At 41.5% G+C, this 17,563-nt stretch overlaps 2 protein-coding genes and 1 long non-coding RNA gene across 4 annotated transcripts in view; 1 reads left to right on the forward strand and 2 right to left on the reverse strand.

Moving 5' to 3' along the window:
- LOC310770545 overlaps positions 1-17,563 on the forward strand; it is a 309,952-nt gene that overhangs the window by 5,305 nt on the left and 287,084 nt on the right. The window contains exon 2 of the long non-coding RNA XR_014552256.1: positions 6,810-7,088. This is a non-coding gene — a long non-coding RNA (uncharacterized lncRNA). The remainder of the gene's footprint in view (positions 1-6,809; positions 7,089-17,563) is intronic.
- On the reverse strand, positions 820-9,725 carry LOC310770481 (methylsterol monooxygenase 1-like). The gene is made up of 5 exons (XM_083631351.1): positions 9,407-9,725; positions 5,699-5,847; positions 4,372-4,498; positions 2,768-2,922; positions 820-1,499 (listed from the first exon to the last, which is right to left on the reverse strand). The coding sequence occupies exons 1-5, from the start codon at positions 9,659-9,661 to the stop codon at positions 1,292-1,294; spliced, it is 894 nt and encodes a 297-aa protein (XP_083487477.1). The 5' UTR covers positions 9,662-9,725; the 3' UTR covers positions 820-1,291.
- Positions 15,010-17,563, reverse strand: part of KLHL2 (kelch like family member 2) — a 36,622-nt gene continuing 34,068 nt past the window's right edge. For both annotated transcript variants that reach the window (XM_083631205.1, XM_083631206.1), the window contains one exon: positions 15,010-16,040. In XM_083631205.1, coding sequence (XP_083487331.1) covers positions 16,012-16,040 — 29 coding nt within the window. In that variant the 3' untranslated portion in view covers positions 15,010-16,011. The remainder of the gene's footprint in view (positions 16,041-17,563) is intronic.

Raw genomic sequence — 17,563 nt, forward strand, 5'->3', positions numbered from 1 at the left:
ACTCCCCCTTCCTTTTGCTGAAGAAAAATTCAGATTATTTTTTTAATGGTACATGCGGAATCGCTTTCACGTTTTCCTTTTTTTAAACTGCCCATTTCATTGCTGTAACCCAGCCTGGGACCTTATGGTAGGGAGCAATTATAAATGATAAATAAATGAGAAAATCCCGAATCCCATAGGTGGTTTGGTTCCTCTTGGCAGTGCCAGATTTATGTACAAGTTAAACAAGCTACAGCTTAAGGCCTCACTCTCTTGGGTCCCCCCAAAAAATTAAAGGAAAAAACACCTGGATGTACATTTCCAAAATATAATATAAAAAACAAATAAAATTAAACCAGCAAGAGTGTTTTGTGTTGTGTAGGCTCCTATGATGTAAGTAATAGGCTTCGCCTGCTAGCCTGCTCCCTAAAGTATCACATGTAAAGGGCCCTATCATCAAACCTAAATCTGGCCTTGCCTCTTGGGGCTTGGTCCTAAGTACTGGCAAGTGCTTCAGATTGCAGCTGTTCTTGTTCAACAGCAAACACAGGTTTGGTTACCTTACTCTCTGCTTTATGCCAGGAATCTACTGCTATCTTCCACATGCAATCAGTGAGGCCAGCAAGTGGCATTTATATATTATAAATATAGCAATCATTCAGTAGTTTGCAAATATTTATTTATGAACATTAACTACATTGGCACAGTTTATTTAGTAAAAGAGAATAGAAAGGCTCATCCCAGCAGATTAAGAAAAAGGGGAGAAAAAAAGCTTCCTCTCTCAAACCTAAATTTTTCTAACACCAGACTAAGAAAGGTTTTTTAAAGGAAACAACTATTAACATGTGCAAATACTCCTCTTCCGGTATTTTTGCTCCCAAGGAAGTTCTACTCAGCAGCTTATTAAACCAATTTTTATGGGTATGCTTCAGAAGATACAACTTCATATATCCAAATACTTTACAAACAGTTCTATCCAACTCTAATGGAAACATTCTTTTACAAACTTTGAATTCTAAATGGATACATTGTTCTTTACAAACATTCAAATTTGTGGCCTTCATCTTTAACCTTTACTTAAATATATATGCTTCACTTGCGTATAAAATAGAAAATGCATTCATTTTAGGAAGATAGGGCCGTTTCCTCTAGCACACAGCTAGGGCCCAGCAGGCTTGTTCTTGGGCTCCAGTTAAAAGCATCATATAGCTTTGAATTTGCAGAGGGTGTTAAATCTTCCAGGCTTAACCAAAAGTTCATGGTAGTTATGTGCATTTGTCAAGTGCTCCTCCTTATATTTCTGCAGGGAAATTTATTTGGTCTTCTTTTCCACCATGCACTCTTGTTTCTCCAATTTCTCTCTGTAAGAATTGTACTGCGAGTCGGTACCAAACAGTTTATCCCACCACGTGAAGATTGAAGCATAGTTGCCAATTGAGTTCATATGGTGGAAGTCATGGAATCGAGCCCCAGTATAGAAAGGCACCAAATGCAATGGATTCAGAGGAATGTCGTAGCCGCTAAGGAGAGTGAGAGAGAGAGAGGAGAATTTACAATACAGATACGGAAGACATTGCTCGCATTTCCATTCAAGTGAAGCATTGCTAAAATCAGAAGCAAGTCCCACTGAGTTTAATGGGGCTTACTCTCTTGTAAGTGGTTATAGGACTACAACCATAGACATTTACCAGTTTCCATAATAACTTGGTTGAAAAACCCCTGAAGTTCCTGGACTATTCAACTGGACAACATACTTCTGAAGCTGTAGAAGTAACATCTGTCATGTGGTATTTAAAGTGTGTTTCTTACTTCTGTACTGATGATACATGCTTTATATATAGTCCCTGCAAGGAGGTCATGTAAATATCTCAGCACAAAGTGTCCACAACACTATGCCAAACAGAGGAATGAAATAGTTGAAAAATGTGGGCTCTCTCTCTCTCTCTCACACACACACACACACACACGGCCTGGATTCATAGCTAGATTTTGCTGGGAAAGTATTCAATGAATCAAGGGTGGCCAACCTATGGCTCTCCAAATGTTGTTCCCATCAACTAAAAATTATGGTTAAATGTTCTCTCTAACCATGATTTGTTTCACTTGTTCAGACATCACGATGAATTCTAGTTAGCTTAGCATTAAAAAGCTTTCTATCTGTAATAAATAAATAAAATAAAATAAAATAAAATATTTCATTTATAGCCTTCCCATCTGGCTGGGTTGCCCCAGCCACTCTATATCTATCTTTGACATGTGAAAATAGAGGGGAAGAGGGAGCATGTGAGCCCAAGACTCATTTAGGTAGCATAGTTTCCAGTTATATTTTATCATTTCTAGTTACATCTTAATCATACTTAATAGAGCAGCTTTTATGTGGAACTTAAGATGACTCTACTTGCTCAAAGAGTATCAAATTAGTTTGTAAGCTTGTCATCTAAAGAATCACGTGCAGTAGAATCCTCTGAATGTTTATGCAAGCTCTACTAAAGTCACTGAAACTTACTCTAAGATAGGTATACACAGGATTTCAGTCTTAAATTCATGCACTTCTAGGACATTTAGAGAAAATCCTGAATAGTTAATAGATATTTTTTTTAAAAGTCACTTGTCTAGATTTTACCTGTTGACTTGGGTGGTATTCAACGAAGTGTGACTTAAGAGTACACCTAGATGACTAATTTAGGTCTAATAATTTTACTATGTCTACCCCAAGTAGCACTTTGTTGAATACAACCCTCTATATTTCTGATGAATATGACCAGACTGAACAGCGAAAGTAGATTACCTGTGGACGTCAATGATCTCCAGCAAGCGACAGATCATCCATGCCCACAGAAGAATCACGTGATTGCAAAACACCATTATTCCAATGAAAAACCCAGTTCCAATGATAAGGGTTTCCAGAGGGTGTACATATTCAGCTTGCATGCCAAACGGAGCCTATGAAAGGAGGAAGAGAAAAAAAAGGAATGCTCTTTTGTATGCCAAGACATAAATATACCGGTACTTTACGGCTAATCTGAAATGTATACAGTGGGTTACGAACTTAATTCGTTCTGGAGGTCCGTTCTTAACCTGAAACAGTTCTTAACGTGAGGTACCACTTTAGCTAATGGGGCCTCCTGCCGCTGCTGCAAGATTTCTGTTCTCATCCTGAGGTATAGTTTTTAACCCGAGGTACTACTTCCGGGTTAGCGGAGTCTGTAACCAGAAGCATTTGTAACCCGAGATATGACAGTACTTCCTGCATGGCCAGGTTGTTCTAGCAGAGTTCTCCCCCTCTCGCACTCAGATCCTGGTTTTAATGTTACATACAGGTAACAGAGGAATGAGTGAACTGCATTTAGCTCCACTCCAACACATTATGACTACAAATTCTGGACTGCCCCTGAAACACTATAATTTCAGCTGGTAGCATAGAACCATGATTACTTAAGACGACAGAATAAGAACCCCTTGTAAAATATTCAGAATGGAAGCAAATCATAGCTTATATGAAAACTTTACAGTGATGCTTTCCTCACCTTCAGATCCCCCTGAAGGTTTTTCTGAGTCTTTAGTCTATGCTCCCTACTGAGTGTTATTTCAGTAATAGAAGCTAGCTATTCAAAAAAGCAATTGGAAGGTGGTTGTTAGGGAAACCACCCAATGTAGGTTGAAACCTTACAGGTGGGCTTTAGCTCAGTAGTACAGCACAGTGATGCAGAAGGACTAAAGTTCAGTCACTGGTCTCTCTGTTGGTCCTATTAAACAGAGACTGGAGAATTGCTGCTGGTCAGACTTCACTACAAATATACTAGGTCAGAGTGGGTTATGTTCCTAACCTACATAATCATTATCAGAATAACAGACAGAGATCATTTGTAGGGAAAACCAGCTGAAGGGATTTTTGTGTTTTGTAGCCAGTCATTGGTGGGTAAGAAGTTAGACATATTCAGAGCACAGCATTTAAAACGGCAAACTACAGTTGTACCTTGGGTTAAGTACTTAATTCCTTCCGGAGGTCTGTTCTTAACCTGAAACTGTTCTTAACCTGAAGCACCACTTTAGCTAATGGGGCCTCCCACTGCCGCTGTGCCGCTGGAGCACGATTTCTGTTCTCATCCTGAAGCAAAGTTCTTAACCCAAGGTACTATTTCTGGGTTAGTGGGGTCTGTAACCTGAAGTATATGTAACCCGAGGTACCACTGTATTTTGAGTAATCAGTTTCAAAGTCTGTCCAACTATAGCAATATTAAACTCTTGATGAAAACAGTTTGCTAAGCATGCTGTTTTGTCTTCTCCCTTTTTACAAAAAGAATAGCTAATGTATGCCTAGTGCTTTTATATGCTCACAGCATTACAGCATTAACTAGGTAACGTTCACCAAGAATTTAAGGCAATACATACCACAAACTCATGATGCACTTTGTGGATGTACTTATAAATTCTCTTGTGATGCAGCAGCCTATGCAGAAAATAATGCCAGGCATCATCAATCACAGCACATCCAAAACATTGAGAAAGTAGCACATACCTGGGGGGGGGGCAGGGAAAGAGAAGCATTTGTTAAGACAAGTATAATAGATTAGGACACCCTGTCTCCCAACACAATTTTTGCTTTTGCAGTTCTATACTGACTATAAAACCAGTTTTTTTGTGTTGGAGAAACATGTTATCCAATAGCTTGCAAGGCAGCAGCAGTCTACAAAGAATTGTCAAAAGTATATTTTACCATACACATAACCTTTGTACACAACAACTTTATTATATAGGGAGGATAAGAGTGGCTTAAGAGACTACATCATACACAAACACCGCTGTTGTGTATAATGCAATACACAAGTTTGTGTTGTGTGTCAAGCAACATTAATCTTTAGAATAATTTAAATTGCTATAGCTGTGACCTACTTTGTATTGAGCATAAGATTAGTAAGATTGATAATACAGCATATTGCTGACAACCAAAGTAGGTCACAACTATAGCAATTTTTAAAAACCTATAAAGAAGGCATGCAAGTAGAAACCAAGCTACCATGTATAATAGATATGGGGATAAAAATATAGCCTAAGTTGTAACATATGGGAAGATTCATAGTTGCTGGTGAGATATTTTGCTACTTTTTTCCCTAAGGAATTAGTGAGAAATGTTTCAAATACAATATAGATGGGGGAAAGGTGTATGCTGTATTCTGTTTGCTAATGAATGAAAAAATGAAAGTTGGAATTGTCAACTCTGGTGACATTGCTGGAAGCAAATCAGTTGTAATTTGTTGTTGTTTTTCCAAAAAGTTTTATTAGTTTTCCAAATTTATAACAAACATATCAACATAAAAAGAAAAACATCAAAAAACAAGCAAACAAACAAACATATATCCTAACTGTAGAAATTCCGCTTTTGTTATCATTGTTAGGTGACTTCCTCAAATCCCCCTGGCTGAGTTTCTATATAAATCATTGTAGCAGTTTTCTAAAACTAATTTCACATAAAATTTACTTAATCCATTAACATCTTTCTTTCTTGCAAATTGTAATTTGTAATGATAGGAACACTATATAGGGAAAGCTCAGCTTGAAAATGACTACTAGAAACTTCTTATTATTTTTCTGTGCAGAACTTTTAGAAATCTTCCAGATGCTGAAGTGCAGTGCTTGATCATAACAGGATTTGAGAAACACTGCATTTATTGAAGTACTTAACTGCACAGAGCTGTTTCAGTGAAATACATCTACTTACCATCTTGGCATGCTTTCCCAGTCATAAGGAATATTAAAATATTCTGTGAAGTAAAAGGTACCAAGTATCAGAGGAAACTGAATAAAAAAGTGATTGAACATAAGTGCCTTGAAACACTTCCATTGTCTTTCCCAGGTTTCTGGCTTATCCTGTAAACAAGAAATAAAAGTATTTTATAAATAGAAGTAGAATATTCCAATGATATTACTGAAGATGTGATACATGGGAATAAGTACTAAATTAATAGTACTTCATACTATAATAGAAGAATACCTAAATTAAAGGTAACGGAATATCAGCTTTGTCTTATCTGGCACTGTTTCAACTGATAATGCCCCAAAATGCAGCAACACTGCTGCCTGCGATGATCAATGTTTCCATTAATATCAGATATACATTTCAATGTTGATTCCCTGTCAATTATCATCCTACTCCAGGTGTACTTGGGGTAAGGCGAGAGATAAATATTAAAGTAGTGTTAGAATGCTCAGATTTTTGTCTTTCAGCCCGGGAACAGTACTGCCATTTGGTCTGAATTTATTGTTAATGAATCAACATTACAAATGCTATTTTCAAGTCAAAAGGAAACAGTTATGGTATGCATAGATCACAGCATCTATGGCATCAGAGCAGGGATGAGTAACCTGTGACCTTCCAAACATTGTTTAACTCCAGATTCTGTCAGCCCCAGCCGGCATAGCCCATGGTCAGCAATGAGCGGAGCTCATATATCTGGAGGGCCACAGGTTTCCCCAACCCTCAATTAGTTTGGAGCCTGTACATTGTTTCAAGAAGGCTGCAGGAAATCAGCACAGTAAAGTAATCATGGTTTTATAACAGACTGGGCTCCGGATCTCATTAGGAAGCAAGATACTATGATCTATCTACCTTTTTAGTAGAAACTGGATTGAGAAGGCACCAGAATTCTATACAATACAAATTTCACTGACTTATTATTCAATACAGTGGTACCTCTGGTTACAGACGCTTCAGGTTACAGACTCCACTAACCCAGAAATAGTACCTCGGGTTAAGAATTTTGCTTCAGGATGAGAACAAAAATCACGCAGCGACGGCGCGGGAGGCCCCATTAGCTAAAGTGGTGTTTCAGGTTAAGAACGGACCTCCAGAACGAATTAAGTTCTTAACCCAAGGTACCACTGTACAGTGGTACCTCAGGTTACATACGCTTCAGGTTACAGACTCTGCTAACCCAGAAATAGTACCTTGGGTTAAGAACTTTGCTTCAGGATGAGAACAGAAATCGTGCTCCGGCAGCGCAGCAGCAGCAGGAGGCCCCATTAGCTAAAGCGGTGCTTCAGGTTAAGAACAGTTTCAGGTTAAGAACGGACCTCCGGAACTAATTAAGTACTTAACCCGAGGTACCAGTGTATTGCAATACTCCAAGCTTTATGTTATTACATATATACCATTCAGGAATCAGGGTGCATGTCACTCAAGCGAATTTCACACACGGTTACTATTAAAAACAAGAGTGCCCAGGACTGATGCTATATACAGGGGCCATGTTCTAGCTTAGTGATGGATAGCCTGAAGCTTTGCAGACTGCCCCAACTCCCATCAGCCCCTGCCAGCATTGCCAATGGTCAGAGATGACAGGACAGTTTGGGGGACCACTGGTTCCCACCTGTGTTCTAGCCACTCTACAGCTTCTGTGGGGGAAACTAGCAACTGTACAATGTTATCTCCTTTCTTCATTTACTGGCTGAACAATGCAATCCTTTGCATTGCTTAAGATAAAATCCTACACCAACTAACCTGTGAGTAAGCCACAGTGACAATCACATCTGAGCAACTGTCACTGTGGCTTACTCACAGGTAAGTCCGTGTAGCGTTCCAGCTTAAATACATTTTTAACATTACCTCTTGTCCTTTGGGGTAGCGTGCAGGATAACAGTAAACATCTAGCAAATAATACCGTTGGCAAACTTGTTCAGATGTTCCACTTTCTACAATAACATATCAAAACACACACAAACACCCTATTTACTTGAAAGCCTGCAAGTTAGAGGCCAGACTGTCAAAGGCCCTTTGCCTCGTGCTTTTCAACAGCACTATAATAATAATAATAATAATAATAATAATTTATTATTTATACCCCGCCCATCTGGCTGGGCCTCCCCAGCCACTCTGGGCGGCTTCCATAAAAACCAAAAATACAATAAAATATCACATGTTAAAAACTTCCCTGAACAGGGCTGCCTTAAGATGTCTTCTGAATGTCAGGTAGTTGTTTATCGCTTTGACATCTGCTGGAAGGGCGTTCCACAGGGTGGGCGCCACTACCGAGAAGGCCCTCTGCCTGGTTCCCTGTAGCTTTGCTTCTCGCAATAAGGGAACCGCCAGAAGGCCCTCGGCGCTGGACCTCAGCGTCCGGGCAGAATGATGGGGGTGGAGACGCTCCTTCAGGTATACTGGACCGAGGCCGTTTAGGGCTTTAAAGGTCAGCACCAACACTTTGAATTGTGCTCGGAAACGTACTGGGAGCCAATGTAGGTCTTTCAAGACCGGTGTTATATGGTCTCGGCGGCCGCCCCCAGTCACCAGTCTAGCTGCCGCATTCTGGATTAGTTGTAGTTTCCGAGTCACCTTCAAAGGTAGCCCCACGTAGAGTGCATTGCAGTAGTCCAAGCGGGAGATAACCAGAGCATGCACCACTCTGGCGAGACAGTCCGCAGGCAGATAGGGTCTCAGCCTACGTACCAGATGGAGCTGGTAAACAGCTGCCCTGGACACAGATTTGACCTGTGCCTCCATGGACAGCTGTGAGTCCAAAATGACTCCCAGGCTGTGCACCTGGTCCTTCAGGGGCACAGTTACCCCATTCAGGACCAGGGAATCCTCCACACCTGCCCGCCTCCTGTCCCCCAAAAACAGTACTTCTGTCTTGTCAGGATTCAACCTCAATCTGTTAGCCGCCATCCATCCTCCATCCATCCTCCAACCGCTTCCAGACACTCACACAGGACCTTCACCGCCCTCACTGGTTCTGATTTAAAAGAGAGGTAGAGCTGGGTATCATCCGCATACTGATGAACACCCAGCCCAAACCTCCTGATGATCTCTCCCAGCGGCTGCATGTAAATGTTGAAAAGCATGGGGGAGAGGACAGAACCCTGAGGCACCCCACAAGTGAGAGCCCAGGGGTCTGAACACTCATCCCCCACCACCACTTTCTGAACACGGCCCAGGAGGAAGGAGCGGAACCACTGTATGACAGTGCCTCCAGCTCCCAGCCCCTGAAGACGGTCCAGAAGGATGTTATGGTCGATGGTATCAAACGCCGCTGAGAGATCCAGCAGAACTAGGAAACAGCTCTCACCTTTGTCCCTAGCCCACCGGAGATCATCACTACCCAGAATTCAGATTGGAAGTCAGCAATACGTACTCACAGATAGCTAAACTAAATATTTATATAAGAAATTAACCAAAATATGCATAATAATTATACAATCACATAAATAAGTGTAAATTGTTCCATGTTTGTTATAAAAGCAGAGTAAAGCATAAGATCGTTTTTTTTCTATCCTCTGAAAGAGGCTGCTCACAAAAATGTCACCAGTCGCAAGCTGGCAGAATATGGGAAGTGAACTCATGATCTGGGGAGCTCCAAAGTTATGCCACTTGTTGGAGCCATGTATGACACCAGAGCTGGAATTTTTCATACTAGACAACACTCCATCTTACCTGTTGTATTTTATACTTTTGCATGTAAGGTATAAACTGAAAGATAAATCCAGGCAAACATATTAAAAAGTAGGAAAGTTCATGCATGAGAAGTGATCCCCAGGTTGCAATCTGGTATTTGGTGTAGTTATTCAGCATATATGTCCAAGCATTTTTAAATGGCTGTTGTAGCGGATTCTCAGGCAAGAAAGAGTCTATATATTCTACAGCCAGGTAGGCAGAATTCAGTATGCCAACACTGTCGTTAGTTGCCATCGTTCAGTTCTGGAACATCACACCTGTAGCTTCTCTGCAGGATTCCAGGAACAGTAAACAGACATCATGGTAAAGACACCATAACCAAAATGACATTGGCCAGCAACACAGTGTGCAGCTGTTGACTTGCATAAAAATAGTAGGGGACAAGGTCTATCCATTTCCATACTGGACAATAGAGTTAAACAGATGTCGCTGCTTGCCCTTTGTCCTTGTCCGGTAGGAGAAGAGATTAATTCATACCTGCTTGCGCTGTATACATTGACAGAATCTCCTCTACTGCCTGACAAGAAGGAAATGTGCTGCTGCTTAATTAGGATGCCTTGGCCATAAATTGATCGATCATGCTAGTTATCTGTTACATAATAAAAAGTAAATTGAAAGCCCTGCATGAAACTACTAGGATTTAGCTCGAGAGAGCATCCAAGGATTAACTACAAAAACAATTACAGTCGTACCTCATGTTACGTACCGTCCCCCTTACAAATGCTGCGGGTTACGCGCTCCACTAATCCGGAAGTAGATCTCCCTTGTGCGACCCTTGCCCCAGGACGCAAGCGGAAGTTGCACTCTGGCGGCGTGGCAGCAGCAGGAGGTGCCATTAGGGAAAGTATGCCTCATGCTACGAGCGGTTTCGGGTTACAAACGGACCTCTGGAACGGATTAAGTACGTAACACAAGGTACCACTATCATCTTTCCCTTCCTGATATGAACAAAGGACAGGTGCCAATGTTTACGTACCAATTTCAGTCCAAACCAATTCTTACCTATATGGCATTGCTAAGGCATCAGATTGAAGAAAGTTTTTATAAGCATTCAATATCGGATGTATAAGATCAAATTACATGCTTCCGGGTCATGTGGCCAGCATGACTAAACCGCTTCTGGCAAACCAGAGCAGCACATGGAAATGCTGTTTACCTTCCCGCTGGAGCGGTACCTATTTATCTACTTGCACTTTGACATGCTTTCGAACTGTTAGGTTGGCAGGAGCAGGGATTGAGCAACGGGAGCTCACCCCGTCATGGGGATTCGATCCTCCGACCTTCTGATTGGCAAGTCCTAGGCTCTGTGGTTTAACCCACAGCGCCACCCACACGAGCACGGAGCATGATTTTTGTTCTCATCCTGAAGCAAAGTTCTTAACCCAAGGTACTATTTCTGGGTTAGCAGAGTCTGTAACCTGAAGCGTATGTAACCTGAGGTACCACTGTACAGTGGTACCTCGGGTTAAGAACTTAATTCGTTCTGGAGGTCCGTTCTTTACCTGAAACACCACTTTAGCTAATGGGGCCTCCCGCGCCATCGCTGCGTGATTTTTGTTCTCATCCTGAACAAGTTACAGGAGGAGAGTGCCTTCAGCTTCTTGGAGAAGAGCCAGTAAATAATTATTAAAACATGCTACCTCATCCGTCTTTAAAAAGTTACATGAAAACTAGACAGTCCATCAGTCAGGCCTGGCCAAGCTCATCAACCACAACAAACAAATAATATAAACTTTAGAATTTCAAGCCATGGTTTGCTTTCTTGTTCTACCAGGCAAGCAGCACTAGGCGAATCAAAACAGCGAAAATCGAAAACAGGCACCCGAACCCTTAACTTCAGCTTTTGTCTCTGAGAGAGAAGTCGGTGAGGGGGAGAGAAATAAAACGGAAAGTCACAAAATAACAGGCCTGAGCGGCCAAGAAGTGAATATTTTGTGCCCATAAACAAAATGTAAAGGGGTTGCGTTTGTCGCCTTTTTCGGGTGGGGGGATCTCCAAATGCAACCAATGAAAGGAGCACCCCCTAAAACAACCCGCCCCCAAAGGCGCCGCCGCCGCCTGCTCTCGATCCTCTTACGTGCGCCGAGGAATGCAGCAGCTCTGCCCACCGACGCTCCGCGACAAGGGCCAGACTCCCTGCGTGCCGGGTCCTCAAAGACGCCTCCTCCATTGGCCTAGCAGGTCTCGGCGGGCTCCCATTGGGTGGAGGGATTGAGTGACATCTTCAGACCTTGTGGGCCGGCCAATGGGACGAGGCGCCAGTTCACTGACGAAGAGAAGGGAGAGGAGCGAGATGGGTGGATGGAGGGGACGCGGGGCGGAAGGTAGGCATGCAAACCGCACGGCGGCTGCACGCTCACCTGCTTCTCCTAATATCGAAGGATCGCAGCCTCTGCTCACGGGGTTTACTTCCAAGGAAAGCTGGGCATAAGACGGCAGCTTTCCGATGCAGCTTAGCTCCCCTGCCTCACACTCCAAAATAAACCTAGAAGTAATGTTTGGTATTGTTTTCGGTTCATACAACTCCCCCTTCCTTTTGCTGGAGAAAAATTCAGATTATTTTTTTAATGGTACATGCGGAATCGCTTTCACGTTTTCCTTTTTTTAAACTGCCCATTTCATTGCTGTAACCCAGCCTGGGACCTTATGGTAGGGAGCAATTATAAATGATAAATAAATGTGAAAATCCCTAAGCCCATAGGTGGTTTGGTTCCTCTTGGCAGTCCCGGATTTATGTACAAGCTAAACAAGCTACAGCTTAAGGCCTCACTCTCTTGGGTCCCCCCAAAAAATTAAAGGAAAAAACACCTGGATGTACATTTCCAAAATATAATATAAAAAACAAATAAAATTAAACCTACATACAGCAAGAGTGTTTTGTGTTGTGTAAGCTCCTATGATGTAAGTAATGGGCTTCGCCTGCTAGCCTGCTCCCTAAAGTATCACATATAAAGGGCCCTATTACCTTATGTAGCTTAGGGCCTCATCAAACCTAAATCTGGCCTTGCCTCTTGGGGCTTGGTCCTAAGTACTGGCAAGTGCTTCAGATTGCAGCTGTTCTTGTTCAACAGCAAACACAGGTTTGGTTACCTTACTCTCTGCTTTATGCCAGGAATCTACTGCTATCTTCCACATGCAAACAGTGAGGCCAGCAACTGGCATTTATATATTTTTTAAAAGTTACTGCCTGCCCTTCATTATTGCCAGGGTTGGGTGTGATGTAACAAATTGCAATCTTAAAAATCAATTTATAAAACACACTGTCAGGCTGAGAACTAAAAACAGACGGGTAAAACACTCATTAAAACCCACAAAAGTCAGTAAAAAAAAGTCTCTCTCACGAAGTGTTTGTCCCTTATATAGTTGTAGGGAGAAAGCACTCCACAAACAAGGATGCCATGCTGGGGAAGTTTGTACCACCACTTAATTAGTCTCTAACAGATAACATAAAAAGATTCCCTCTGCTGATCTTGGAACACAGATAGGTTCAGTATTTCATGTGTTTGAGTCACAAGCTCTCAGAGAAGGTGCAGTGTTTTAGATATTTGAGTTGCAAGCTATTTAAATGTGTAAAGATGCACAGCCATTTAAGGCTATAAAGGTGCAGCCTTGACTTAGGCTGGGAAATGAATAGATGGCCAATGCAGTTGTCTAAAGGTTGATGTACAGTAGTACCTCGGGTTACATACGCTTCAGGTTACAGACTCCGCTAACCCAGAAATATTACCTCGGGTTAAGAACTTTGCTTCAGGATGAGAACAGAAATCATGCAGCGTTGCAGCAGCAGCGGGAGGCCCCATAAGCTAAAGTGGTGCTTCAGGTTAAGAATGAACTTCCGGAACAAATTACCGGTAAGTACTTAACCAGAGGTACCACTGTACTATGAATCATATTGGTTGTATAAGTCAAAAGTCTGGCAGCCACATTTTGCACCCATTGACATAAACTAGACGGACCACTGCTACTTTTAAGCTTCCCTGCCAGAAACGTGTCCCAAGCGTGTTGTCACTGAAGAGTTAACACCATCCCATCCTCATAATGCAGTTCAGTGATGTGGTAAACAGCTCAGAGGTATTTCACTCGAGAAACCAGTTTGACAGTGACAGAATGCTTCTTGATTTTAAAAGGAAAGAACACACTCAATTGGAGTGCTCTTAAGGGACTAGCCTTTTCTCAGACATCTAGTTTTCTCTGAAGGGTGGGCCTGCACGTGGATAAGGAGAAACATTCAAACATGAGCTTGTAAGTGGTACAGCCCAGACAGTTTACCTCCCTCTAAGAATCAGGCTAAAGAGGAGCCATTATTTCATATAACATATGCTTAAGTTACAGACTGCAATAACTAGTATATCAAGTAGTGAGCACTTTTCCTTTTAACACAACATTTCTTCCAAAAAATTTTTTGTCTGGTGTGGAATGTGGTTATCACTAGTCATCAGGCATGGTAGCAACCCAGAACCTTCATGTGCAGCTGTTTCACATGGCCAAGATTTCAGATGGAGCAGCTCTCTGACATGTCCATGTCCATTTCTACACAACTTAAAGGTCTAGGAGTCCTGTTATATTTTCATTTCGTCTCCCTATTTATACCCTTTCCTGTTTGTGAGGTCCCCATATGCATGTGGCTGACCATTGTAGGAAAGAGTGCAGTAAGGGCTGGAAACCTTTGGGTCTGATCAAGTAATAAACATTGGAATGTACAAAAATCTACCATACTGCTTCAACATTCTTCCCTACCATCTTATATAAAAACATCTTAATCAAATACCAATTTTATCCTTTCCCCCCGATATATACACAACATTCCTAGACAGCTTGTTGTAGCACTCCCTTGCTCTTAGTCAGAAGTTCCTAATGTTCAAAATACAGTGGTACCTTGGGTTAAGAACTTAATTCATTCTGGAGAGCTGTTCTTAACTGTCAGGACTGGTTGTTGTCCTCTTCAGATCACCACACAAACGCTTCTTGTTCTTTTATAACTTTTATTGTGTATCAACAAAACAATCTTATAAACGGTTCTTAACTATTTTTCCTCAGAGTCACTTCTTTCAGATACCTTCTGAGCTCTGCTTCTCCGTGACCAGCCACTCTCAAAATGTCGTGGAACGCGCCCTTCCTTTCGTTTTCCTGCTCTTTTTTCTAACCTCCTGGCTAGAGCTGGCTTGTATCTCCCCTCCTCCGAATCTGAGCTAGAACTTAAACCTTGCCTTTCCTGGGAACATCCCTGTTGTTCCTGTTGCTCTCTTCTATTTGATTCACTGCTCTCCTCCCCCCCTTGGGGAAAGCTTTCTCCCTCTGGGAAACTGGAAACTTCTAACTCTAACTCTTCCCTGACATTAACCTGAAACTGTTCTTAACCTGAGGTACCACTTTAGCTAATGGGGCCTCCTGCTGCCGCCGTGCCGCCACCGCGCGATTTCTGTTCTCATCCTGAGGAATGGTCAGCATGGTTCTTTTGCTCCAAGCAAAACATACTCAGTTCATCCAATCTCTCTTCCCAGACAGTTATGAAACAAAAAATACCTGTCTTGTTGAAGAGGGACATTATTTCATCACTTTTACATTAAATAGAAGTCCCAAACTTTAGGAAAAACAAATATGCAAAGTTTTATTAAAAGAAAAGAAGTCAAAATGACAATAGTTTTGGTCATATTTAAAGCATCCAGGAATTGTTTGTTTACAAACATTTTCACATACAGGAAGTACATAATTAATAGCAGCTAGTTACACAGGAAATATTTTAAATGCCATGCAAGTAAAACAGAGCTCCATACATTCATTATAAACCTGCCATTATGCCCATGCCAAGTATTAACCCTTATGACAGAGTTAAGAGAGATAAATCAAAACATAACAAAAGAGATCTTGGTAAATAGAGATCACCAATACATTAGTTTAAAACATTTTGGCATTACACTTGTTTCATGAGCATTGTATTTTATGTTTTCTGTGGCATTTGTTAAAGCATTGGTAAATATCAAAATATACACCTCTGTTTTACAACATAGTACTGGCAAACTTCAAAGTTCCGTGCAGAGTATAAATAGTATCATCAAGTTCCAAACAAGTATAAAGAAAGTCTACTTACACACACACACTTAAATATGCACACAATAGTAATGTAACCAAAGATGATTTATAAAAGCATCCAGATTCTTGTGCCAGTTTGTAGTACTAAGCTGGGATTCAATATTCCTCCAAAAAGCAGCAGTTAATGGATATTTTTTTTCTTTGGAAAAAAGACACCAGGAACTTAAACTTTTACTTAAAAAAAAAATATCCAGTCAACCATGAGACACGATTGGTCCTTAAGGAATTTTGTCCAGAAACCCAGCAAATCCAAATTGTAGTCAACACAGCCAGCTACATCTCAGTCAGATGCTGCTTTACATCAAATAATGCTACACATTGCTTCAAACTGGAATAATCTTCATTTTCATCCTTAATTGTCGCAGGCCACAGCTTCTAACATGTCTCAATGTGCTACAAGTTAAGAAGTGACTTGATGCTCAATCACTTCGACATCACTTGTTAAAGCTTGCTTCTACTGCATAATCAAGGTAGGGAGAAATCTTTGCACCAACTCACAATGGCTTGTCAATAACTGTAACACCTACAGAAAGAGAGAGAAAGCAGGACTTGAACTCTTATTCAGAGAAACATTCCTATATGGTTGTTCTAAAACTACGTAATTCACTTTATCGTGTTAAAACAGCCGTGTAAAAATAAAGATGTGACCGGATTCTGTGGCTAGAAAGCAGGACTGATCCTAGAGTGGAGTTATGGAGTTTTGCTTCACATACATATTTCCCCCTGAAACTAAAATATTTTCCCTGAAGGGGGCTTTATTTGCTGTGCTTTTTGCTGTAGTGGGTCTTGGGCTATAATTATGTTTTAGTTCTAGGCTGGATGTCTGCTTATTTGCTATCTGTATTTATTGAGCTTCATTCACCAAATAAAAACGAGTACAATTTACATTAAAACTGTAAAATAGCATCAGAAAACCACCAATGGCAAAGTTGCCAAAAAAAACAACCCCAACAACAACCAAAAAACAACAACAGCACAGAACATCAGATCATAGCAAAGTAGAAGGGAAGACATCTACTCGGTGTGATTTTCTAGAAAAATAGGTGCCGGAACTCACCATGACCACCTCCCTCCTTCTCTTAGAATGGCAATAGCGCCCACCTGAGAGGTGCTGGACTTGAGTTCCAGTGAGTTCCAGCTGAAACAAAGCCTTGCATCTAGTCAACTAAAGACCTGGGTGAAGAGGTGTGTGAACTAACTCAGAGAGGAAGTCATTCGACAACCTGGAAGCCACCACAGAGAAAGTCTCCCCTGTCTCCCCGCCCCTCGAACCATATTTTGCCTGCACTGCCAAAATGACTTCCCACACTGATCGCAACACTTAGGCAAGCTGATGTGGTAGGAAGTGCTCCTTCAGGTATTTGGAGCCCAGGTCATTTAAGCCTTTAGCAAATTGGAAACCAGTGCAGATCTTTCAAAGCCAGCATAATACATGTCAGGCTAGACACTCAACAGTAGCCTTGCTGCTGCATTCTACATTAACTGCATCATCTAAACAGTCTTCAAGGGCAGCCCCACAAAGAACATATTGCTAGTCTAACCTGGAAGTTATCAAAGCATACATTGCTTTGGCCAAAGAATCCCCTTCCAAGTGGGACTGTAGCTGGCGAACCAGCCAGAACTGGAAATAGGTATTCCTAGCCATTGAAGCGAACTGTGTCTCAAGTGACAGTGATGGATCAAGGAGTCCTGCCCCCCCAAATGCACATTTTCCTTCCAGGGGAATGCAACTCCTTCCAGAACTGACCATCTCCCTATATTCTACACTTGAGAACCTGCAGCACCTGAATGTTGCCTGGATTACGTTTCAGTTTAGTACTCCCCATCCAGACTACTACCATCTCCATACAACTGACAAGCACCTGAACTGCTTATCCTGAGTCAGAGGCAACAGAGAGATAGATCTGGTTGCCAACTAACTCGACATCGCCTTAATACATCTCCCAGTGGATTTCTATAGGTGTTCAAAACCATCTATAACTAATGCTCTTTGTATGGATTTTGTTTCATTATTTCTGGTTTATTCACATTTTATCTGTGATGAAA

This window comes from Podarcis filfolensis (genome assembly GCF_964270895.1).
Source record: "Podarcis filfolensis genome assembly, chromosome: 9".
NCBI lineage: Eukaryota > Metazoa > Chordata > Lepidosauria > Squamata > Lacertidae > Podarcis > Podarcis filfolensis.

What these genes read in the sequence shown, in the direction of transcription:
- LOC310770481 (XM_083631351.1), bottom strand. Translation starts at nt 9,661, where the DNA reads ATGGCAACTAACGACAGTGTTGGCATACTGAATTCTGCCTACCTGGCT. An exon ending in TGGGAAAGCATGCCAAGATG is followed by an intron (nt 4,499 to 5,698) that starts GTAAGTAGATGT and finishes CCCCCCCCCCAG; the next exon opens with GTATGTGCTACTTTCTCAAT. An exon ending in AAGTGCATCATGAGTTTGTG is followed by an intron (nt 2,923 to 4,371) that starts GTATGTATTGCC and finishes CTCCTTTCATAG; the next exon opens with GCTCCGTTTGGCATGCAAGC.